The 25,611-nt window shown below is 43.2% G+C and overlaps 1 protein-coding gene across 5 annotated transcripts in view; it reads right to left on the reverse strand.

Moving 5' to 3' along the window:
* Positions 1-59: 59 nt before the first annotated feature.
* The window catches only part of abl1 (c-abl oncogene 1, non-receptor tyrosine kinase), a 31,400-nt gene continuing 5,848 nt past the window's right edge, over positions 60-25,611 (reverse strand). Inside the window, exons 1-11 of one of the 5 annotated variants that reach the window (XM_053447656.1) lie at positions 14,938-15,793; positions 9,855-10,016; positions 8,761-9,056; positions 6,736-7,008; positions 5,853-5,937; positions 5,512-5,689; positions 4,757-4,941; positions 4,168-4,320; positions 3,984-4,073; positions 3,728-3,850; positions 60-3,483 (exon numbers count right to left, since the gene is read on the reverse strand). In XM_053447656.1, coding sequence (XP_053303631.1) covers positions 1,796-3,483; positions 3,728-3,850; positions 3,984-4,073; positions 4,168-4,320; positions 4,757-4,941; positions 5,512-5,689; positions 5,853-5,937; positions 6,736-7,008; positions 8,761-9,056; positions 9,855-10,016; positions 14,938-15,022 — 3,318 coding nt within the window. In that variant the 5' untranslated portion in view covers positions 15,023-15,793 and the 3' untranslated portion in view covers positions 60-1,795. Of the gene's footprint in view, positions 3,484-3,727; positions 3,867-3,983; positions 4,074-4,167; positions 4,321-4,756; positions 4,942-5,511; positions 5,690-5,852; positions 5,938-6,735; positions 7,009-8,760; positions 9,057-9,854; positions 10,020-14,937; positions 15,794-25,611 lie in introns of those variants that run through there. The other 4 variants (XM_053447655.1, XM_053447654.1, XM_053447653.1 and 1 more) reach the window with 4 other exon arrangements.

The raw sequence follows: 25,611 nt of genomic DNA on the forward strand, positions 1-25,611 counted from the left end.
CTCTGTGACATTTGAAGGGGTGACGTGTAGGGTGGATACACAGTATCAAGACTCATCAATGTATTTCAAGTAGCATGACTGCTTTGTATTTTATTGCAACAACAATTGCACCAATGCTAGAGAGGGAGAAACAAACAGGAAAAATAAAACATTTACAAAGGAAAGCAAAGTTTGTCTAGAAAAATTGGTGAGGAGGCTTAGTCGCAAAGAGTAGTGGTATGGTTGGTCAAAGGGGAGGAATTAAAAAAAACAAAACATAAGCCAACACTGACAGTACCAAAAAGAAGTCCAGGCAGCTTGTGTCCTCAGGCGACGCAGTCAGACGGGCCACACGGGATGAGACGACTACAGCACAAATACTGAGAATGTCCAGGAGATGCAGATGAGACATGAAGGCACGTTATGATCACACAGTGGAGAATTTGTGGCTTCTTTTAGTCTATAATTGTCAGCGTCTCACTTACACATCATTCTGTAAGACAGCAAGTGATAGATCCATAAACAATTCAGTCCAGTGTTTCCCCCATCACATAATATTTTTTTTGCAAGGGTGGAAAGGCCTCTGAAACAGCATTTAGACCATGTGACGTAAACTCTCCATAGACGGTGATTCTCTCAAAGCAAAGAGGCCCTTCAGTGGTCAGGGAGAAACACTTTGAGTCCATGATCCCTCTGTACTGATAAAACAAGGCCGAGCTGCTACTGATGGCTTGTGACTGGCGTGTAGAGAAAGAGGAATGGGAACAAAAAAAAAAAAGGTTGAGAAAACATAAAACAGTCTGATCCACAGAGTTATGGATCACCCTGGTCCCTCTCCAGCACTGACTGGAGACTGTTTTTTTTTTTTTGGTATGGCAAACATTTAAATCCAATAAACACATCGACACAGTTAGTCCTGGCCACGAGGCACAAATTCATCCCCATTTCTGCACTCGTGAAGTGTTTAAGGCTCTAAAGTGTGCAGTGGAACAAACAAGGGGAAGGCCAGGAAGCTCACTCTACCTCATTTGCTTGCTCCCATTTCTATTGTATGGCACATGGTTGCAAATACTGCAACAAAAAAAATGCATTCATACAGAACAAACACTGGCGTTTTCCCCACTCGGCCCGCAACCAATCACCGATGACACGGCACAAAGTGATGGAGAATGTTGGGATGCGTTGGACAGAGGCATCAGGTCGTAAACACTGATTCCAGGAACTCCCGAGTTCTTACAGGTGGAAATGGAAATTGGAAATGAGATCAGTTGTGTAAGTGTTAGAAAGCATCTGAGAACAAAATGAGGTTAAGTGTTTTGTTTTTTTGCTCATTGTCATCAGCATCAATGAAAATTAAAAAAAAATCAAACACACCAACAGTGATGGAAGTATCACAGGCCTTGTTTTTTTCCACTAGTGTCATTGATAAAGGGGAGAAAAACAACAACTTGAATATATAAGACATGATCATTTCAAAAATGATTGGTGAAAAGTCATGTAGAGCAAACATTGGCCCCTAGCTCCTGCTGGCCCCTCATTTAAGGCCTGAAGACACTGTTCATTCATAGTTAAGGCTTTTCAATATTGCAAACTGTCTGATTCCTCCGATTCCATCCACAGTAACCACAGGCTTAAGTGTTTCAGAGTGTACTGTGGTGTGAAGCTACACTCTGCTGCTGCTGCTCTCCAGCAGGCTTTACCCTCAGCTCTCCAACGTGAGCTCGCCATGAACCACTGTTCAAGCGCATGCTCAGAAAAAAGGGGGTAGTGTGACAAACAGTATGAGTTTAATGTCGTGTTTGGAGCTTTTAGGGCGCTACCTCTGAACGATGTCACTGATTTCTTTGACAGAGGACAGCAGCTTGCTGAAGTCCTGCTGTGAATTGGCGCCCCCTGTGGCAGTGGGGCAGATCTGCAGCTGCCGCAGGCTGCTCTCGAGCTTGTTGATGGCCTCGCGGAAGGAGAACTTGTTCCTCATCTGTTGGATGGAGTCGACGTAGCTCACGCAGTATTTCGACAGGTTCTTGCCGGCCTCCAGCACAGCGCTGTGGCTGCCAGTCTGCTCCGAGTTACGGCAAATGGCAGCCCGGAGCAGCTCGGTGCCCTCCAGCACCATGTCGCGCGTCACGGCTGAGTTGGGGGTGCGCTCAGAGGCCTGGCGGGGCGCAGTCTTGCGGAGGGAACGTCGAGTGTTCACTAGGGGGATGAAAGCGGTGGGCGAGCTCTGATCGCCGGGAGAGGAGAGGGAGGAGGAGAAGCCTCCTAGACTCTGGCTAGAGAGGGAGGTGGACACTGAGGGGGAGGAGGAGGAGGTCTTCAACGGTTGAGGTTTGGAAGTGGAGCCCAGAGGCAGCTTCTTGGAACCCTCACTGAGTGCTGAGCGGGCTTGGTCACTGGCAGTGGTTGTGTGGTGGGGCTCTGAGACGGAGGGGAGACCCTTAGCTTTGAAGTCTGAAGTGGTGGACGAGGGGGAAGGGAGATCTTGAGTGGGGCTGCGGCAGATCTTGCCCGTTTTGGAATTGGTGGGTGGCGGAGGTGGGGCCGGCTTGGGTTTCTGTATCTTTCCTCTTTCCCTGACAGATGAGGAGTCCCCAGGGTGCCTGTTCCTTCGGGCCCTGCACTCCTCTCCAGCTGCACCCATAGCGGGGAACACATTGGGCTTGAGGAGCTCGGCGTGCAGAGCGCTGGTTTTGGAATTCTCCAGCCCCGGTAAACCTGGCCTCCTGACCGCCTTAGGGGTTAAAGCCTGAGGACTGGAACCAGGGCTGGGATCAGGGTCTTTGCCTAAGAAGGCAGAGGAAACGTCTGATGAGGTGGTCAGACGTGGTGGTGGCGTCAGGGTGCCCATGCGAGGGGTGTTCTCCCCTTTCTGCTCACTGGTTCTCTTGCGCGGCAGAGCTGGCTTGCCCCCGAAGGTACCTGAGTCAAAGTGGCGCTGGCCCAAGTCTCGTGGCAGGGTGACAGACCTCCATTCGTTGCCATTCGAGCCAGAGGCCATGCTAGAGGACCAGAGAAAACGCTTGGAGTTGGACATGGATTCCTCCTCGCTTGGTGGTGTGGTAGCTGCCTTGCCTCCTGGGCCAGGCACAGCAGGAGCTCCCTTCTTCCTGGGGAATAATGGTCCTGGGTAGGTAGGAGCCCCGTTGGTCATGCCCCCTGGCCCATTATTGTTAGTGTTCAGGAACTTAGAGGAGCCATGGCAATGCGTGTTGTCATTAATGGCCAGAGATGCACCATTGTTGAAGTTGTCAGTATCCCTAAGATCTGGAGTCAGGCCCCTCCTGTCATGGTGGACGTCCATCTCTCTGAAAGAGGAGCTGCGTTTGGGCGGAGCTGGTGCGTTCTTTTTCTTTTTCTTGATGAGGCTGAGGAGACCACTGCCGCGGGACTTGTCCTTGTCTTTGGGGAGCAAGCGGTCATCCTCATTCAGGTTGTTGTCCAGGAGGGGCCGCTCCTTCCTGGGAAGCATGGGCGATGACACAGCTGCCTCTGGGTCTGTTGGGTCTAAGAAATCACACAGAACCAGGGAAGCATTAGTGATAAAGTAAAATTAAATACTTTTAAAGCTCTATAGACTGAAAAAACAAATCAATGGAAACTACTATTCAACTTAGGCAAATGTTTAGGGAGACTGAGCTGGCTCTTTAATAAGCTTTAAGGGAAGCTAAAAGGAAGGAAGTGACAAGACAACAGATGTAGCTTTAGCAAGGGGTCATCTGAACAAATTGAGCTGAACAGTTTGTCTCACCTGGACTGTCTCCATCCCGGTTGCTCTTGCGGAGGGACCTGGTCTTGGTGGGCAGGTCTGGAGCTTTCTGGGTGGGGCCGAATGTCGCCTTCTTCCCTTTCTTGCCAAGCTCCTTTTCCACCTCTAAAAGTACACGTATCTAACTTAACCAAACATGACGATTATACACATTTACCACTATGACAGAAGAGCAGGCATCTTTAAAATATTACCCACAAGAAACTTGGCTTTTGAGAGTAAAGAAAGCAGCACTGACCATCAGAAATGCTGGACTCCTGGAACATGGTTTCAAAAGCTTGGTGTGTTTCAGCAAAGGAGGGGCGCTCTGAAGGGTTCCACCTCCAACCTGACAGAAAGAGAAAAAGAATCTAATTAAACAAGTCCTTCCATCAGAGACAAGCCCCTCCAACCAGTGTGGATAGATGTGTTCTACTACTCACAGGCCCTCATGAGCTCGTAGACCTTCTCGGGGCAGCCCTCGGGTCGGTCCATGCGATAGTCTTTCTCCAGCAGCTCGTAGACCTGGGACAGGTCAATGCCGGGGTAAGGGGACATGCCGTAGGTTGCGATCTCCCACAGCAGCACACCGAATGCTGGAGATGGTAGAAACACAAACAGAGAGACAATCAGACCTAAATAACTGGAACACAAAGAATATGTGCTTTCTCATAATGTGTCACACTTGAAGTGGTCACCATGGTTCCAATGCACTCTCTCCCTCTAATTAATCATTTTAAAAGGTGCTGGGACAAGCCCATGGAAAGCATGAAATAACAAACAATAATTCTCAAAACTTGATAGATTACGTTTTTTCTAAAATATTGCAAATCTCTAAAAACTCTTCTGGCTTTCTTGAAAAGTGATTCTATTGATTTAAATGTTGTTCCATCAGGGACCAGCTGGTAAAACAATACTCAATGTGTGAAAATAATCTCAGTGACTCAGTGACTGTTTCCACTTGTCCAAGAGTTATTCAGGCAGGAACATTAGGAATAAATTACGCCGCTGCCTAAACGAGATCAAACTCACCCCAGACGTCAGACTTAATGGAGAACTTGTTGTAGGCCAGACTCTCGGGAGCGGTCCACTTGATGGGGAACTTGGCTCCGGCGTGAGCTGTGTAGGTGTCTCCTGTCATTAACCTGCTCAGACCAAAGTCGGCAACCTTCACCAGGTGGTTCTCCCCAACCAGACAGTTACGGGCAGCTAAGTCCCTGTAGGGGAGAGGAGAATTAGAGATAAACAAAGGGTCAAAGTGGATTTTCTTGAAACAAAAAATGTTAGGGGAAATAGTCCCCCCAAAAAAAGCACAAGTTCCTTTGAACATTGATCCAATGGTAAGAAAACAAGAGAGGAATAAAAGAAGAAGAGAAGTTAGAAAAAAACAGTCTCTGGTTACAACATAGACTGAAGTTTTGGATTTCTACAGATGTTTTGTGTGGAGCAGAGTCACAAGCTGAGTCTTGTCAGGATTGAAAATTAAAATGCACTTTGGCAAATGTGAGAGACATAAATCATCTCTTTGCTTCTAAAAGGACCTTGTTAGACAGACGTGCCAGAACAAACTAGAAATGTTACAACATCCACTCCTCTGTGATACGAGTCTGTCCTCCTGCGAGAACAGATGGGAGAGTGAGAGAGGGGAGCTGCACGGAAGAATGTTGCTTCTCTTATATACAACCACCTCTGACTGAGATCTCAGTGAAGGTCTGTGGTCATACTGAAGACTAACACTCTAGGTGACCACTCAGCTTTAGTCCAAAGGGGAACTGTTTGGTCTTTACCTGTGGATAAAGTTCTTTTTCTCCAGATACTCCATGGCAGAGGAGATCTGTGTGGCCATGTGAAGCAGCACCACGGCGTTCACCTCTTCTCTATTGCACTCTCTCAGGTAGTCGAGGAGGTTCCCGTGGGTCATGAACTCTGTGATGATGTAAAACGGTGGCTCCCGTGTACAAACACCTGCCAAGGAAAAGAGGAAATGATTATGTATGACGTAGCTTGTGTTTGTATGTTTGCCTTCTATAAATATGTAGAAAATACACAAAAAAACAATATATATCTTTATGTGCCACCAGAAGCACATCTGCAAAAGACCAGAAGAAAAGATTTTTACTTTACATACCTAACAACTGCACTAGGTTGGGGTGTTTGATCTCTTTCATAACAGCAGCCTCTTTAAGAAACTCGTCCACCTCCATCGTGTCCTCCTGAAAAGAAGAGTTGACAAAGAAGACTAGCTGTAGTTACATCAACACAGCACCAGATGGTAGCTTTATTCAGCCATGTTAAAGACGCTGACACCAAAGCTGCTTTCAGACACGCACTGGACTCCACAGATCCTCTGTATATTCTCCGGAGGATGTGCATGTGTCAACGCAAATGTACGAGTGAGACGCTCCGTAGTTTCTACAAACTACATCGCCCGACCTCTTAGTATAAAGTCCGTAGAAATCCAGGAGAAGTGGATGTGTGAACACAGCAGGGGATCTCACTGTGAGTGAAACTAATATCTCCCGATGAAATAGCGGTGACATAAACGTAGAAGACAACGACGAAGAGGTCAAGGGGGTTGATGGGGTTAGTGATAAGAGATGATGATGGTGTCAGGGTGCTGTGAACATGATCATGTGATCTATGCAGTGAGGCTATGACATCACTTCCTGCCTCTGCCTCCTGAACCTAGTTGCTCCACCTCTCGCCTGATTAATGTGGAGGATTGGATGCTGTTGTGAACGTCACTGTGCAGCGAACCTCCTGCTGCGTTGTGCATGTGTGAAAGGGGAACTCTGGGTGAACTCCATAGCCAATTCTCCAGATTTTACCCGGAGGTCATGTATGAAAATATCTTAAGTTACTGTTTGGCAAAAGTATGTGTCAGAAAGTTACTGAAATCCAAAATTTTCCTGTAAAGGTAAATATATGAGAGTAATAGCAGTAAGTGTGTGGTAATAAATATATTTTCTCAGATGAAATGAGCGAAGGTACTTTATTTCCTGTATTCTTACCTTGAGTGTCTTGACGGCCACGGTGAGGTTGTACTTCTTCCACACGCCCTCGTACACCTCCCCGTACTGGCCCCCGCCCAGCTTGTGCTTCATGGTGATGTCAGTGCGCTCCATCTCCCACTTATCATAGTTGGGGGAAACCCCGTAGATGGTAGGCTTGTTGCGCTTCGGTGCCGGGTAGTGTAGCGTGGTGATGAGGCCATCGGCCACTGTGGAGTGGTGGTGCACCAGCTCCGCCAGTGTGTTGAACCGGCTTTCTGATGAGACGTACAGCTGGAGGGAAAGAAGACAACACATTTCAGAAGGTGATCATGAGAGGCCAGTTCAGCCGAGGATAATCAACTAGAGTTACTTTCTGGTTCCAGCATAACATTACACAGTTTAGATTTTTAAAATAAAACAAGATCAATTAGGCTAACTAATGTCTATTTTCCAAAATATCAACCATTAAAATGGTCTTGCACACCCCTTTGTCTGGAAACAATACGTGGTGTTGTGGAAACTTATGAGATGCAGCAATGACTGAAAAAAACTTTTGTCAAGAAGCTGATGAAGAGGAGGATTTCTATCAGGGCTCAGTGGAAAGTATTTTTCTTTGTGAAAGTCTTTCATAGTCCTTATATTGATTTGCTGGCAGATCTGCACTTTATATTGCTTTACTTGTGAATGTGCATAAAGCCAAAGGCATGTGGAGGAAAAAGGGAAAAAGAACCTTGACTGTAATGAAAGGACCTTTGAGATCTAAAGAGGATTTAATGTTCAGTGGTCTGCTATCTTGGTTTAAATTATGAGCATTTAGTAAGAGAAAAAAAACTGCTTTTTGTGCAAACAAACCTTAGTCATTCAGAGGAATGTTTATCACAGGGTAAGAGTCAGGGTAAAAAGCTACAGCTTACGGGGGGGTTTACTGACGTGACCTCAAACTCCATCTTGCCAGATTATTGAGTTGTATCTCAGTAGGAGAATGGAAAACAATATGAGGAGAGAAACCAAGTGTGTGTCCTGTCGCCGTCTGTCCATTTGTTCAGTGTGTGTGTGTGTGTGTGTGTGTGTGTGTCTGGCGTGCATACTTGGCCGCAACTGTCGGTGCTATTGCGTGTCTTAGCATGGGCATCTTGCTTCTACTGGCCATTATGAGCAGCACATTGGGTGATGGAGAAATTCTTGTCATTGCTAGCGTTCCTCGAGCTAGCTCACCTCGCTGCATCACAGACGGCAGAGTGACCCAGCCAAAATGGCAGCGGCTTCGAGACCGACATAGCAATTTGGGGGAATCCCACACCAGGAGGTTCAGCTGCACACAGAGTGAAATATGGCCCGATCTAATCTATCATGACCATCAGGATGTGATACCCTGCATCATGTGTAAAAGCTCTTAATAAACCGTGCTCCAGATATCTTGGACTTCTTAAACCAAGCTGAAGCCCTAATGCAAAACCCATTAACAATTCAAAGCATTTTCAGGGACAATAAAATTATAACCTCATGTCTTGTCTTTGCAGGGGAGGTCTATGAATGAAACCTGTGTCCTGGCAGGCTCTTGTTATCAGTCGTACCTGTTGAGTTTGATTTACTTATTTCTTGCTAATCTCAAAATGCTGCAGCGGCTAAGCAGTTACTGCTTTGATTACTCTACTTAACTTCTCACTTTACTAACAATAATTAGCTTTTAGATAAGATAAGATTTTAAGATTCTAATATATTCAAACTTAAATTATTATTATTATTCAACTGATTGATTCATCAATTTTATGAAACACATCTAGGTCTTTTTAATAGATAAATGATATTACTAGAATGTATTGGTTATATACTGCTGGGACGTTCTGGGTTGATTGTCTCTATAATTAATTTGTGGTGATGCTTCTAAAAGTCTTTGTTTAATACTGAAGAAACCTGGTAAAACCCTGATAAACCTAAAAAACTCCTGTGAGTGTGTGTCAGGGATACGTCTTCTGTTTTGCTGTTTGAAGGGTAGAAATCCTTCTGTATACACAGTGCATGTCTGTCTCCACTGATGCCTACCTTGCCATCAGATGCAGTGTTAATCCTGTAATGGTAGACTCTCCCCTCGTACCGCAGAGATATTGACCTCTGACCCGGGCTGCTCTCGCTCTCGCGGACCAGAAAGCTTCCGTTGATGCCCGAGCTGAGCAGGTACTCTGCAGCATTGCGTGACACGGGTCCGTGGTACCAGCTGTGCTTCTCCAGGCTGTTGACCGGCGTGATGTAGTTGGATGGCACCCAACCCTGGCCATTCTTGGTCTGTGCCTCGCACCACTCGCCATTGTGGTTGTAACCCAGCACGCGCAGCTTCTCTCCTAGTCAACACAGGAGATCGAAATTTAAAAATAGAAAAATCAAGGCTACTTGTGGAGAAAGTACCTTTCTTGTGATTTTGAGTAGAATATTTCCACAGTTCGGATTGTTATATAGCCTTCATTCTCTTTCCATGACGTAACAGGATACCATGGTACAAAAGCTGAACTCAGCATTATTGGAGTCAAACATGCAGGAATCTACTGTTTCTAATGTCAACTTTACTTACACCAGGAAACATGCCTGAACTCAGGAAATCGATTTTTTTCCCCTTTAGTTTAGATTTGAAACACCTAAAAGTAGCTTTAAACAATACAATAAAATCACAAAAGCAGCCAATTTTGTTGCCTACCTCTAATTTAAATAGTTGTGTTTTCCAAGTTAAGTATAGACCCAAAGGAAAACTTTTGTTATGCAATTGTGATTATTAATATGGTCCAGGATATTCTCTTGTTTATTCCGGTGCATATGTTCCCTCCTTCCTTCCTCTGTTTGTCTGTGTGATCCATCTGGGGTATTGTTCAGTGGGGGGGGGGGGGGGGGTGGGGACGTGAGACGATCACCAGGAAGTGAGAGTCAGACGGGGGATGAAGACAGGGACAGGAAGGGAAGCAAAAAAGCTGATTCCCAGTAAAGTTATCAGGATCACAATTCTCTGGAAGTGTTAATTCACAAATAATTAACAACATCCACTGATGAAAGTGAAAGTTTATAGAAATTAAAAAGGAATTGGGGTTACTGTCATATCGGTTCACTCCAACCTCTTTGTGAAATAAGATTTTTATTCCTCTTTCCCTTACCTTTGGTGATGCTGAGTGTGTTGTCGCCACTGGCCACAAAGTCGTACAGTGCCACAAACAGGTTGGGGTCATTCTCACTGGGTCCAGCCAACAGATTCTCTTTGGAGTTCCACCGGGCCGCTTCTGTCAGACCCTGACCCTCGAAGTCTGGTCTTTGGAGAGCTTCTGAAATAAGCAGCAGAATCAGAAAATCTGAGCACATGTTGGCACTAGGAATATGAGATAAAACATCATACAGGGAGATACATTATGTAGGCGGGTGTTTGGTATGCAGCAAATATTGTGAGGCACTTTTCCCATACAGCTTCACACATGTTGAATGAATCAGCGACTATGTCAGCTCCCATGTGTCATTTAAATTCTTCTGCATTCCCTTCAATTTGTGCCATGCTCCAACAAGCAGGTCATCAGCTGTGATCCCACCATGGGATTAGAGTCAAAAACCTGATCATGTGACAAACTGTGTCCCTGCTGTCTCGACAAGTTTCATTTCCTGGATTATCCTGCTTGGTTCTCGTTTTCAGTAGACATACACATCACTTCAGACCATGAGAATGTGTCTCAGCTTGAATCCGCACGGCAACTGTAAAATGGATGCGCTTGCAGTCGCAGGTAATGAGTTCAGAGAGCTTTAAGTCGTAGTTATGTTAATTACAGACAGAAGTCAAACTGATGGCTAAATTGTACAATGTGAGAAAAGGTGAAGACAGTATTTAAGAGGAAAGGGGGGGGGGGGGTGAAATGAGGATACAACCTCTAACAGCTCATGGCTCTAATCGTCGGTGTGTGGCTTGCTCAGCTGTTGTCACACTTGTTCGCAGCATCTTACTTTTAAAGCCTCGGGTGTAAGAGAAAACCAAAAATGGGGGAAACACGACCTGAGTCATTAAAAAAGTGATGAAACTTAATCTTCCATAATTATGGTTTGATTGTCAAAATTAAGGGTTAGCTCCTAACACGTGGCAAACTTGAGAATGATTGGTCTGGCATGGTGATACATATCTAAACTTTTAATTCGGAAAAAGCTGTTTTAGGTAAACAGGTCAACTAGCTCGTTATGATTAGAATATAAAGTTAAAATAAATAGTTAAAAACAAGGAAGATCTAAAATAGTGCAGTATTAAAATCAGGATTAAAAAGGAAATTTCGGCTGCTTCTTGTATACAACTATTCGATTTATCAACATCTGACAATGGCCTTAAACACTTGGGATAATGCCAGTTCAAACTCAGTCAAATCATATAATATAGGTCTCGTCACAATCTTCATGCATAAAAATTACACATTATACCCAACAACAAATGACCAAACCAAACAATTATATCATAATTTTTCCCACATCCTCATATAGATAACAAAATAACACCTCCTACACCAGAAATGTAACCTGGGCCTAGGAAGTAAAGTTCCCCGATATCAATGAATCTTTCAACTATAAACAATGGTCTCATGGCAACTTTAAGCTTCAGAGGACAAAGTGGGAACTATACAATAGGAGAATATGACCACACACTATGGCATTTCCTAAAGGCTAAAAGAATTCTAAAAACAAAAAGCAGCTGATAATGTATTTGACTGCATCCCTATTGACAACTAAAGAGCAGAGTTTTGTTTTCCTTGGACACCACATAAACAGTAAAATTCTTATTTGAAAACTCCTCCAATTCAGCTGATTATGTCCAAAACATGCCATTCGAAAAATGTGACGTTTCTAAGTTACAAACTTTTGATTGTATAACAACAGAAAACACTGGAGCAAAATCAAGCCCCACTCACTAGCAGATAACCTGCACTGCATAAGTGGGTGTCAGTTGAGGGAAAAACCTCTAAGAGTAAACACATAGTGAGATAACCAGTATCAGACATGTTTTGCCTGTGGAAGAGGTGATTAGGTCCGTCTGATCTGAAGAGAACAGAGGTGTAAAAGCAACACGAATCATCAAGAGGCTTGATTTGAGGAAAAGGACAATGTGTACTAAGTGATAAAAGCACATGTGGACTTGGTATAAACAGAGCAGAGCTGATCGTGCATGTACAGACAAGTCACGTGCACCTTCTCACGAAGATCTTGTTGTCAAATACAGACATGCAAGCACCTTTGAATATCTTTCGGTAAAACCACAAGTTTTAAATACTGCAGAAGAAGAAGTTTCAGGGTTCGGAACTAAAACTACTTCCACAGGGAAGTGAACAGAACATATGCTTCCTCCAGCCAGTCACATGATATTGTTGACAAGTCACAGGCATCGTTGCGTTGGAGGCCGTTCAGAGACTTTCACACAGAATCTCTTGCCAACGGGACTGCATGGCCGGCCTTAGCACAGAGTGAGACATCCTTTCTTTTCAGTCACAAACATTTCGCCGTCATGTGAATTTGTCTGGATAATGTGGCTGGCTCAGAATCTCATATCTATGTTGGTTTCAATCCTAAAAAGAGAGATCTGAAACACTTTGGAGCTATCATGGCTGCGTGCCTCAGATGGTAAGAACAGGTATCTATGTGCCTCATGCAAAGACAAAGAGACTGACAATCACATGATTTGGAAAAAAAAAAACCAACAGGCCTATTAGGAAAATGCTTTTCTGAAACACAACATGCAACTGAGTATTAACTTAATATTAGATGAAAGACTTCACAATCTCTCAATTCACATCCTGTCTTGAATCCACAATTCAGATTTCTGAAATATGGCGATAAAACCCATTGTGCAGTATAAACATTGGTGAGAAACTCAACAACATCCAGGCTATCTTTTAGAAAGTGCTCTCCAGTCATTTAATCCTTGTCTGGCGAAGGATGAACACTTGTCAAGTCATAAGTTCTTCATAACTGCCAAGCTCCATTTGAAATTTAAGTTGATTCTAATTCTCCAAATATGAAACCATGGAAATGAAGTCTGAAACTGTAAACACAGACTTAATCATGAGGTAGTATTGGTTTACATTGCACAGGGTCTTAGAATGTGTTTGTGAATACGTGACAAAAGAAACAGCCGCCTTTGTAACATAAACAGGAGCAGTGTGTTCCCAATGAACATTGTAGATCTATGAGAAATTGTCCGATTTGGGCTGAAGCTAAGAGGATCATTGAGCGAGACATGAAAGCAACTGGAAAAGGAAGGACCAGACCTGAGAGCGAGCTAGACGTGCCATATGCCCAGAGTGTGGCCTGATCATAAAGTGTGAGGGGAGTGCGTTGGAGCAGCTCAAGCCGCCACTTTACGGGCCACAAATACCAGAGCTCTTTGTGAGAGGGTGACAGCCCACTGACACATAGGGGCCGAAAACACATGCGGCTCAGAGGGGGAAGAAAAGAAGAGTCACGTGCGAAAGGAAACTCGGGAGACGAGTGAGGAAGAAGGAGGAGAAAGGCCCTGTAGCAGACTTCCGTTGTCCAGGACCATACAGTGGGAGAAATTAGAGCATGTCCTGGCTGCATTTCTGATACGACACTCAGGTTGATTAAGTATGTGTGGAGCTTGTTCCAAAAGCATAGCTCTGACTGCACAGGGCACACACACTGAGGCAAGACAGACATTTCTTCAGAAACCAGACAACTTGTAAAAAATGAAAACTTCATGCCTGGTTTTGGTTTCACTTGGTCCTGGTGCTCAGGACCACGAGAGCCTTGTTAATTTCATTTCCAGTCATTTAAAATGAACAGATTTACACCTTGGATGAAAGGCTAACGCATTTAACTACCTGGCACGACAGAAATCAGCGACTAGAACCATGAATCTGCACAACGGTGTGGGGTCCACTTCCATGAAATTGGCCCTTGTCCCAAATTCACATATTTCTGAGTGCGGCAAAGGGGGAAAGCTCGAGCATCCATACTTCTGTTGCATCACCTGTCATCACCTGAGTGTGAGGCAGCCTGATATAGATCATGCGATATGGTTTTACCTACTGTGGGAGATATTATCCGGATGCTCATAGCAGAGCCCAGTAGAGGAGAGCCGATGGAACAAAGCAACTAAACTTAGTCACAATATATAGAACAAATCTTTCATTAACTATTCAAATAACATGTTCCTGTTCTTATGCTAATGGTTATTTATTCTAAATACCTACTGAACACCAAAATGATATAAGGCCTCCTACTTTGGTGAAGCATTTCCAGACATGAAGTTAGAAGGTGGAGTGGAGCATCATCTCAACATGAGATCTGCTCTGCCTTTGATAATATGGTCTGAAAATTACAGACTTCTTTATCACTGTCATACACGTCAGAGTAGTGCTGCCCAGGAACAGTACAATAATATGGAGACTACAAAGATCCCTTGAGTCTCAAGAATATAGGCAAGGGCATCTCTGTAGGATCTATGGATGGATGGACAGATAGATAAATAATTCATTGTTGGAATATTTCAAATAAATGTTCCAATTAAACGTTCAGTCCTACCCAACTCAATTAAATCATTTGGTTACAGTCCTTGGCTCACACAGAACTTCACTGAATGTTCCAACACAATTTAATTACTCTGTTGATTATGTTAAGATTCGAGTTCTATGAATTCCCCTCTTGCTTCATACATCATGGTTAAATCAATTACCCGCTTAATCTGTGTCCAGAACAGTCGAACTAGAAAAAAATGGAAAATATGTTCTCTTAGTACATAGCAAATTGAAATAAATACAGTCGTAAATGTGATCCAAGTACCAGGACATTGCAGGGAATTGAAAATGAGAGCGCAGACTGAGATTAGATCCCCTCTCCTCATAAACAAGAGTTAAGTGGGACACGGCCAGGAATCAGATTTCCTTGTATTCTCTTCTCCGTCTCTTTTTCCACTTCTTTCCTCTGCCGCTAGCCAGTGTGTCTGGCCTCCCTCACCCTCCCCTGCGCTCTCTCTGCACATTCTCCTCCCCATTCTTCAGTTTCCACAGTCCAGAAATCATTGTTTAGACTTTTTTTCTTACTTCATATTTTCTCTTGTCTCTTAATCCGCTGCTTTTAATTGTTTTTTTTACCTTTGTGACATCTCTACTTGGGTGTTTTCTCTACATCTCCCAGAAGAAAAGTTTTAAATCAATGCACAAGCTAAGGAACCGAACTATAGACATCACCAAACATTCTTACCTTCCAAATAACAGCTGGAGGAGGACGAGAGGCCTTTCTTAGATTTACACCCCACCAATTTCAGGCATATCTCCAACATTTTCATTTGTTTTCTTTCCCGTCCCACTTGAAAATTGTGTTGCTTGTTCGAATCAGACGTCCCCCAAACGTTTCCCCCTCTACATGTGTTCAGTAGTAGAAAAATTCAAACAGAAGAAAAAAAACGAGGAATGGAGAAACAGCACCGCGCCACATCAAATGCTGAAAATTTATATTTTTCTTTTCCTCGGATATTCCAGCTGCTGTAAATCCTCTCTTTCTCCTCACTCCTCTCTGATCCGAAAAAGCGGGATCCACTGTCCGGCCAAGTCTACCAACTTTCTCTTCTGAGCGTCTCCATGTTTTTTTTCTCCCTCTTTGGCTTTTGGGCTTTTGGTTAGCTCCGCTTTTATAACGCACAAAAACTCTCCAAAAGCGTGGGTTTGGTCCAGAAGCTTGCTCGACTTGAAGAAGTGTCAGTTGAGTGGGCAGTAGGGCAGTCTGAGCGGTGCCATTCCTCTCTCCTGTCCCCTGTTCGAGTGTATATCTTAGACACAGGGACTACTCGTGCTACAGCTGCCAACAAAGGGCCTCTTTCAGGCTCAGCCTGCTGCACTCAATGACATCAGCTGAGCCGTCCCACCTCCAGCAGCAAACACACAATGAGAGGGAGAGACGGCTAACACACACACACAATCGAGCATTCACCAGGAAGAATACAAGCAACAGCACGAAAGAAGCCAAACTTTATGCTAAGAAGTTAATTAAAATCTCCAGAGGTCTCATATAAAGCTGTGTTTGAAGTTTAGATTCAGTTTGGATGTTAAACAGTTTTCTTCCCCTCCCACTGAAGTCATGAGATGATTACAAGAAGCTCCTCCTCCAACTTTTGAACCCCCCTTCCCCCTTCTCACTGTCTTTCTAACCCCCACTCTCGGCTTCTCGGCCACGCTTCTTCCCTCCTCTCTCTGCAGTCTGAAATGTTTACAGGTTAAAGAAGCACTTCTGGAAACAGGCCTGGGTTGTTAAAGACACAGCTCAAACTCTCAATCATTGGCAGCAAAGAATAACCTCTACCAATCGTCTCTTGACGCCACACAAGGCTCTTTTGCCACAAGCTTATAATGGTAGTGAAGTTGATATTGCATTTTAAATTCTTCAAACTGAAGACTTGTTATTGTTTTAACTGTTAGAGAAACGTGTCTGACCATGTGATCTTTAGACAGCAGCAGGGATGAGGCCATATCTGGAGGGAACAAATAATCCTTGGCAGAAGGAAAAGAACTCTTGTGTCACATAACTTTTTTTAATCGCTCACTTCTGTCTTTTCTCAGCTGTCTCCAACTATTGTGATACACAACTTATTCAGAAAACTACTCAAACCTCTAAACTAAATCTACTATAATGCAAGTCTGAAAACGTGAACGTTTTTTAAACCTTAAATCTATCATAGTAGGCCATCTACTAAGGGCGAAAGAACTTACTGAACACTAATACATCCTAATATAATTCAGAACCAGAAGGGCACTCAGTAGAGCACATACCTCTACCACGCCTTATCAGTTTCATGATAAAATCACATTTATTATTTTCATTTGCTAGATCCAGATTTGTATTTGGAGCTGCACCAATTAGCATATAGTCATAGATACCAGTCCCTTAAATATTTAAATTTTTTCCATCAAGATCCATGTTTCATTTCCTGGGAAATCTTCTCTCTTGGCTCATGTCCCCTCCCTCCACCAGTTTGTGGAATTTTAGTTTGTGTAACCTTGCTGACAATCAAACCAACCAACAAACAAATGGACATGGGGAAAAACAACCACCTTATTGGAGATGACATTAGTCACTCGCGCAACAAAAATAGCTAATGTGAATCACTTAACTCCTGAATCATTCAAACTGTACCTTCTATTTTCCACTTATGTGACACGGGCTAAAAGGATTATCGATCGTCATTACACTCAAGACTCAAACCACAGAGGAAATGACAGCAGCTGTAATCTATTGCCTCTGTCGGGCAAATATTATTTCATCTAATGGACATATATCGTAGTTTCTGTGTACGTGTTTGACTTCAGAGATAAGAGATCCGGTCAAGTGGGTGATTACACACTGGTGAGAGGGGTTGGCTTGATGACACCATGCAAATAGCATGAGTGGAAACCCTGTTTACGGGAGGACCAGGTCATTGGAATTTCCGATCAGGGAGAAAAAGCAGTGAGTTATAAAAATAAGCCTCGTACAGAAAAGTAGACAAAGTATGAAGGTTCTCTAAAGCGTTTATTTTTAGTTCTAAGACTAACAGTAAAAGCCGTAACGTGAATCCTGGTCCTATTGCGCTAAATAAGAAAATTCGGATAATGAAAACCAAACATTTTCCTCATTCCACATATCAACCAGGCTGGAGTAAATATTAGGAACAAGTCTTAGAATATCAAAACAAAACAGCATGGTAATCTGTCCACACAATTGAATCATCTTATTTTCAAACGTTTCTATAAACGTTGAAACACTGAGATATGATTTACTGAAAGACTGTTGCATTACAGTTGCTTGACCTAATAAATTGGTAACTGAGTGTCCAGCCAGTCAACATTGTTTGGACAAGGACACGACAAGTAAAGACAACGATCCCTCAAGCCAAGGTACATCCAAAGTTTAGACCTTCACTAAACTACACAGAGAAACTTCAACTAGTTCATCATGACAAGTGATTCATAGAAAACATGGAACAAGAAGAAATGTGAGAAGAACAAATGATAAAAAGAGGAAAGGAGAGAACTAAAAAAAAAATTCAAAGATAAGGCCACGTCTTTCTGAGCAAAAAGCTGTCCTTGCAAAACATGTGTGATGTGCGGCTCTTATGCCAAAAACCTATGAGCAAGTCTGCAAATGACGGAGCTGGTATGTTTCATTATGAGATCACATGATGTCAATTGTTGAGGAACAAAATAGGAGAATGCTTAGGAATGTTTAAATATGCATGCTTGACAAATTCAATGCAAATGATTTATGAATTAATTTATCAAGAAAAAGTCGTATCTCTTGTTTGGAGAATGTTAGTCTGAAGTATTTGTGCAGCTACAACAGTGACAGTTGAAAAGGTCCTTTGGATGTGGGAGGGTAGAGTTTGGAAACGCGGCTCTCCAAATCAGAACATCTGAATGCTACGTGGAATGATGTATAAACGGGGCCAGAAAAAAAGAGAGCAACTCAATAACAAATTCTCCTCGAAACTCCATTACACAACAACCTTTGGCAAGCTGCTTCGTCTCTGGCTGACTTCCTGCTGGGACAAGACAACTGATTTAAAGCAATAGGTTTGGAGGACAACTTCAAAAGCACTGCACATGTTGTATGATGGATCATTTAGCCTGGATGGGGGGGGGGGCAGATGAAGCCGTTTTCAGACATGAACTCCAGAAAATGTCCCAAACAATTGGATCGGATATTAAGCAGACTTTGTCTTTCACATATGAAAAACACAGAGACATGTTCACAACAGGAAGAAGCTCTGGTTCTTTCAGGTGACACCTACGTCGTTCCTTATCACCAATAGCTCTCAAAAAGTATTTTCCTTCCAAGTTGGCATCTTCGATTTATGCCACTCTTTTTGTCCATCATGAGATATTAATATTTTTCCAGTTTTGAGCAAGTTGCGTGTTAGTAATGTCATCAACGCACCCAATCCCTCGCTGTGAATTCTGTGGACAAAATCCATCTCACATGGCCTCATTTGGACATTCTCCACAGTTTTTACTAGGGGGATTGAAGTGAAAAATCCAGAAAATGTCAGGGATTATATATTTGCGTTCTCACAAGCAACCCATCTGGAGAATATCTGGAGTTCAGTGCATGTCTGAGAGTAGCTATACAGCGTTAACGATGTGTCAAAGGGGTAAGGGTTTGTAAATGTTTACTGATTCAGAGCCGATGCAGTCAAAACAAAGATTTGAATTTGACCTGGGAAGAATCCAGACAACTCGCACTCATCAGGGACGGATCGGCTTGACCTGTAGGACCTCGGTTTGTCTGTTGAGTGTTCTTGTCAGCATCTATGGGCATTCTCCAACATGGCTCAGTCTCAGTTGCTCTGTGAGTAATGACCTCAGTACCCTGAACATCCAGTCACATGGCACCCGGCTCGACATCATCACTGCGGTGCTGGTATGGCAAACATTTGTGCTGTTCTCATGCACCACCCCAAACGCCAATTAGGAAGAAATACAGGCGTTCTCGAACTCTGAGAAAGGCCCATTAACTCACCGCAGCCTCACAGTGCTGGGGAAATGAGAGGATGAGGGGACGAGGAGAGAGGCTGTAAAAAATAAAAAAAATAAAAAGGAGAAGAGGAAAAAAGGTTGCAGATGGAGAAACATGAAGCACATTGTTTGAACGTGAGCTCATAGCAGAATCCCTCGCTCGCATTTTATAATCCAAGCCGAGTATGTTAACAGTTAGCTGACGTACATCCACCCACGGGATGATTTTTAGGCCCTTTACATCTTGTGTGCCCCCCCCTCCTGCTTTCCTGTTTCCATTCCCCAAGCTTTCAAGCAGAGACCAGGTTGTATCTCCAAACTCTAAACTGAGACAGCAACTGTGATATGATTCTAACTACACTGGAGTTATGATGTTGGCTTATATGTGTATATCATATTTCTCATCCTAACTATCTATTATGATCTGGCATCACAATACTTGTGCATTGAGCAAAAATTCACCTCAATATTTGATAGTGTTACACGATCAACTGTTACTGACATCTGCTATGAACATTTGAACTTGTGGCAGCGTAGTGAGGGCAGAAGTGGGCCTTTAACTTGAATCTGAAATTAATACTTGGTCATGTTGATGCTAAAATAATAGAGAAACTGAGGGGGTGGTGAGAGGATATATTGTCGTTGAGAGTATCTGGAGACAGCTTGATTTCCTTTCAACAGCCAACTTTAAATGTTGGGGCTTACGGACACTTGGATGACACCACACAAGCAGTATGGAGACATTTCGTGTTGTTGTTTTTTGTGTGTTTTTAAGTTTGAAGACTTGGTCACTGTTTACTTCAATTATATTGGATTTGGCTGCAACACTGTTTAGTCCTGAAACTCCAAAAGTGCCCCTCCATCTGCAAAGTGGTGAGTAGATAATGACCACTTTGAATTTTAATTGAATACCATTGATCTAAAGTGTGGGAGTTTCTAGTCAGAGTTTGCATTTGTTTTGTTGTTGGACAGGATGATGTAGATTGGTATTCATTTTACTTGAATGGAACAAGCTCTTGCACTAATTTTATACAGTGCAGGTCTTTAAATTCTACTTTGATCCATTTATTATAATATTAATCAAGTAATAATATTAATCAATTAATTAAAAAAAATGAAGAAAAAAACAACATAAATAGGACCAGCCCTAATCTACAATGTCCTGTGTACATAAATATCAGTCGATTAAGAACCAGGTACTATGTGTCTAGTGTATGGATGTGTTTGAGTGTGTGTGTGCACGTGGCTGTTTATTCAGGGCTCTCTGGAGAATGCAGCCAGAGTGTCTGAGGCACGCCGACCAGCAGATGAGGTCCACAGGGAGAACAGACACTTGAGAACAAAACAGTGGCGGATCTGGTTCAAGGTTAAATGCTCTTGCATCAGCCTGTGGTGTTTACCGACGTAGACAAACAGTGCAACTGAACATACAGAGGTACAACTCGCAAACACTTAAAATGTTGTCTCACATGCAGAAAACAATAAATACACAGAAAGAATAAGACAAACAACTTTTATTACGCTGATTCTTTCTGTGGTATTTAGAAGCCATTTTCCCACTGTACGTTCAGAGAGCACAAACCTCTGCCAAGGCCCAACAGTCCCTCTTATGAAACCACATTTAAACTAGCTAGATCTTTTTATTTGGATCTGCCCAAATTTTCACACACTCATAAATATCAGTCCCCTAAACATGGCTGTTTTGTTTTTGCGTCCTGATCAATGAATTATCCTCTGAGAAATAAACAAAAAGTTGAAAAATGCCCTGTCGTGCAATAATAAAGGAAGGGGGGATCCTTGGAACCGCCCCCTGTTCTGGATCTGCACCAAAATGTTAATGGCTAGTTTTTGCGTAATCCTGAAAACAAACAAATGAAACCAAAACCTCCTTGGAGGTAGTAAAGACAATTCAGTTCGAGTCATTCATCAGACTGAAATCCATTTTCTATGCATTCCCTTCTATATCTCTCTAGCAAAAATTCCTCGCAATAGAGTTGACCTGATAACAGTTCCTTGTCAGCTCGGTTTACAAACAATCTTCAATACGTGCTCTGCAGACCTGCGAGCAAGCAGAGCTGAGACAGGGGGAGTTAAACCCAGTCGACCTATTGGAACGTATCTGGAGGGGCCATTTTAGCACGATGACGGACACAAAGTAGGGCAACACAAACCAGGTGACTGAGCAGAACCTTTGCTCAATTCTCCACACGGACGACCACTGTAAGCCCAGAACCAAACTATGTAGTGCCAAAAATATGCAAACCTGCAGAGGACTGAAATGTATGGATGTCAGCCCAGAGTTAAAATATCATACTTAAGGCAAACAGACAGGCAGGTCATGCACACAGCTATTCATCATTTGTCAGGGGTAAAATGCCGTGCTAATTCATCGGTGTTGAAATGGTCTGAGAAAATTAGGAGGGCAAAAGAGAAGCCAGAAAAATTGGCCGTACTCTGCAACATCAACCTTTGTGTGTGGGGGTTGTGTGGCGAGAGAAAGGTGCTTATCAAGTCATTGTCACAACTCTGCTTAAGTGCTCAAATTGACCCCGAGTACTGGGGGAAAAAACACATCTTTTTATATTCAATTGTTTTACGAGTGTGCCGACCAAGAGAGCCAAACTCTTAAAAGGCAGAGAAGCAAAGAAAACTATGCTTGTATATGCATGAGATGGAGATTTGCAACCAAACAAACTTTGAAAGAGAGAACCAGCACGGAAGCATCTATTACTTTGAGACAACACTTTGAAGGGAAATAAACAGGGCTGAGGAAAGGCTGTAAGTGTGTGTGAGATGTTATCTATAGATGCCTGGAGAAAGACCCCGTTTGTATGCGTGCCCATTGGGGTAAAAACAGAAACAGACACAGAGGAGCGACTCTGGCTATTGAGGTTTTTCAGGCTGCAGCAGTGGAGCTGCTTCGGCTCTTCTTTGTGTCTAAGTGGATCCAGATGCAGCGAGCTAAGCAGGCACCCTCTTATAGCTCTATGAGGATGAGCGTAACACAACACAGAGGGACAGCACAGCATACCGGTACTGTATGGACTGGAGTGAGGAGTGAAAACAACAAACCAGACGATAACGTAACGGGCCAGACGATGCCTATAGGACAGGATTTGGTTTATTGCTGCTCAGTGGAAATAAACTATATGTTGGAAAAGTGAGAATTCTATGTGTAAGACAAAAGACAGAGCTGGCATCCGAGGTAGCAGGTTGTCTGTAGGGAAATAAACAGCTGGGTCTGGAGCTGCCTGCTCGGACATGGAGCAAGGAACAAGGGGGGTGTTATTTTCCTGTGCTTGTATGTGTGTGTGTGTGTGTGTGTGTGTGTGTGTGTGTGTGTGTGTGTGTGTGTGTGTGTGTGTGAATGTAAGTGCGTGAGTGTGTGTGCATGTGGACCCAGGTGGCGAAAGGCTCCCATGCTGCATTCCTAAGCCAACTTGGCGGTTCTTGCCATGCATTTACTTATTGTTTGTGCTGTATATGTATGTTTGTGTGCATAACGGGTTAGCAAGCAAAGTGAAGAAGAAGAAGAAGAGGGTAACGCTTCTGGCCTCAAACTGTGGGGGACTAGAGATTTGACAATTAGACAAAACATAACAAGACTCTGCCCCCGGGACTGGAAAGTATGAAGTGAAAAGTATGCCCACAAAGTGAGTATTAAAACAAGTCGCTGACATTTTGAGTGATGCATCCGACGAGCTTTGAAAAGTGGAAATCACAAGTCAGGATTTCATAATGTTTAAAGTTGCAGATGCTAAAATGAATCAAGGGTCAGTGACTTAACAGGATTGTTTGTCTCTAAGCCAACGTGATTAAACTTTCAATTGTTCCGGGAAAAACAATGTATGTGCTTTGTGGGATTTTTCATCTTTTGCTTAGAGTTGAGATTTTTTCCCCATTAAAATCAACTTCATTAGCTGATCATTTCTCAATTTTAGAAGTTTGAAGCTTTTTGTCCGGCACAACAAGTAGATTTTTGGGGGAAGACAGAACATTATGCAGCTTGAAAGCAAAAACATATGTACTGTGCTTTATTCTACTGCCGATGCACTTAAACTCCCTGGCGTTAATGTTTTGTTTGCTGTTTCAAACTGTGACATTTCTGAGTGCTCCCTTATTGTCAGCTGATTTTCATTAATTTAGCCTGTTGCTGGTTTCTGCTATTGTTTTCCATGTGTAATAAAAATCCGCTTAATCAAAACGTAGAATGAGAGCAAGACAAAGAAATTGAGAGACAATGCAAACTAAAAAGGGACAAAAGGAGGAAGGGTAAAAAAAGAAAAGAAGGAAAGAAAGAAAGGAGGTAGAGAGGGAGGGGGATTGCACCAGTTATTTGAGAGAGGAATGCACAAGAGGTCACATTCTTCACTTCACTGCTGTGGCTTGCCCTGTGTTCAACTCTCTCTCTCTTTTTCTCTGAGCAAAATAGGCGATATTTCTCAATACACCTCTGGTGCAGAAGATCACATAGGAACGGTATTCACTACACAAAGCCATAGGCCAGGAATCCATTAATGATAATTGTCATAATGATTCGACAACACGACAACAGGCCTTTATCACGCACACCATTTCAACATGTTTCAGCAGAAAGAGTGCGAGTGTAAATAAAATTAGCACTAGTAACTTCTTTCCTGGTACTTTACATGCTGGCTCGCTGCGATGACTTAGTGAGACAAAACCAAACAGGGCCATTGCTCATGCTTTGACTTAAATAGGCCTCTCTTCAGGTCAAAATGTCTGTTTACAGCTCATCACTGTAACTTCCATTTGTGTGATTGTGTATTTTAGTCTTCAATAAATCTAACTTATCACAATGTATAGCGCAAAGACAAAAGCACTGGTCATGTTTAATTGCATGAGACAGGGAGCCCTTGCTCAATACCACATGTCTGACACCATAATAATTGTGCCTTGTCAGTGTAAACTCCTCCTCTGACGACGGGACTTCAGAATCGATTACTCATTCATCTCATTCTACATCCAAACGCCAATTTTCTTCAGATTACAACGAAGGACAAGAAATGGGGGATCATGATTACATTTCTGAAGAACTACATTAATATTGCAATTCCGATGTGAACATGATCAAATACTATACGTACGTTTGTCCTCCTTTTCATACTTAATGCACCAGCACATGACTGTTTAGGTCCCTGTGGCCCTCATGGGAAGAGAGAACTCAAGACTACCTTGACAACCTTGATTTATAAACACAGCTGTTTCGGCTAGTCATCAGCCACTGTTGTAATAAAGCAGGCTCCTTTTCCAGGTGGTTAAGACTTGATGAGAGGGGGAAACACTTACTAATCATCGAGGTGTCACCCGGCAGGGACGAATGGGCCTCGCACACAAAACACACGCTTTCTGACACATTATTAAAGATATCAGCACTAAATCTGTAAAGGTTCATCTGTCAAAATGGAATCAAAGTTAAGTAGGAGGCAAACAGAGATAGTTGAGTTACACAGGGCTGAGTCTGTGTGTGTGTTTACCCACTAGTTTGGACACATGACCAGAGATGGTGAGGGACAAGCCACCAGGGGCCTAACAGCTGGGCTGAATGAGTACTACGAGGAGGCGCCTGCTGCTGAGTGGGTATGTACACACACACACACAGACCCCCACCTCCCATCTTCAGGACCCACAGGGATCATGGGAGGAGATTTGGTGTCTAGACTGTATAGATTCCTCGAGTTCCAGCCAAGAAAGAGCCAGTTACAGACCAAACGAGAAATTGATTCACTTCCTGCTAACATGACAAATGCAACACACACACACGCGCACGCACACACACGTCAAAGTATGTTAACAACCATCAAATTAAAGCCTGTTTATATGCAATTTCTTGGAAGAGAAACCTGCCACAGTTTAATGAGCAAGATGTTATTACCAATCTGGCTTTAAATTAATATATTTACATGAAAATTAATGCAGAGGTTCAGATCACCACATTGTATCAAGATCCGGACGTCATACAAATGTTAGTCTTCATGTCCTCCAAAGACATGAAGTCAATAAAGGCTAAAAATTTGTCCAGAATGATTGTGACTGGCTGTTTGTCGTCAGTATATTGAGTTTTTGCATTTACTGCTCTGTGCATGCTGCTCCAGAACCTGTTGGCCCCGAATAGAAAGCAGCAGATAAAGACAATGAATGTGTCGGGTGTCCTCTTCCTTTATCCCCACATCATAACGTGCCTTGAGCATACTTGAAGCTCCGCCAGGATAGCCTGCAGGCGTCCACCGGAGAGAAATTGTGGGGTTAAGCCTATGAGTAAGAGGAAAAGCCCTGTTGTGCCCATACTGAGACCTATCCAAGCAAGACGCGACATGTCAGAGGTTCCTACGCTTTCTGCAACTCGTCTGACTGATGACCACAGGTTGAC

The sequence above is a fragment of the Pleuronectes platessa genome, chromosome 19, assembly GCF_947347685.1.
Source record: "Pleuronectes platessa chromosome 19, fPlePla1.1, whole genome shotgun sequence".
NCBI lineage: Eukaryota > Metazoa > Chordata > Actinopteri > Pleuronectiformes > Pleuronectidae > Pleuronectes > Pleuronectes platessa.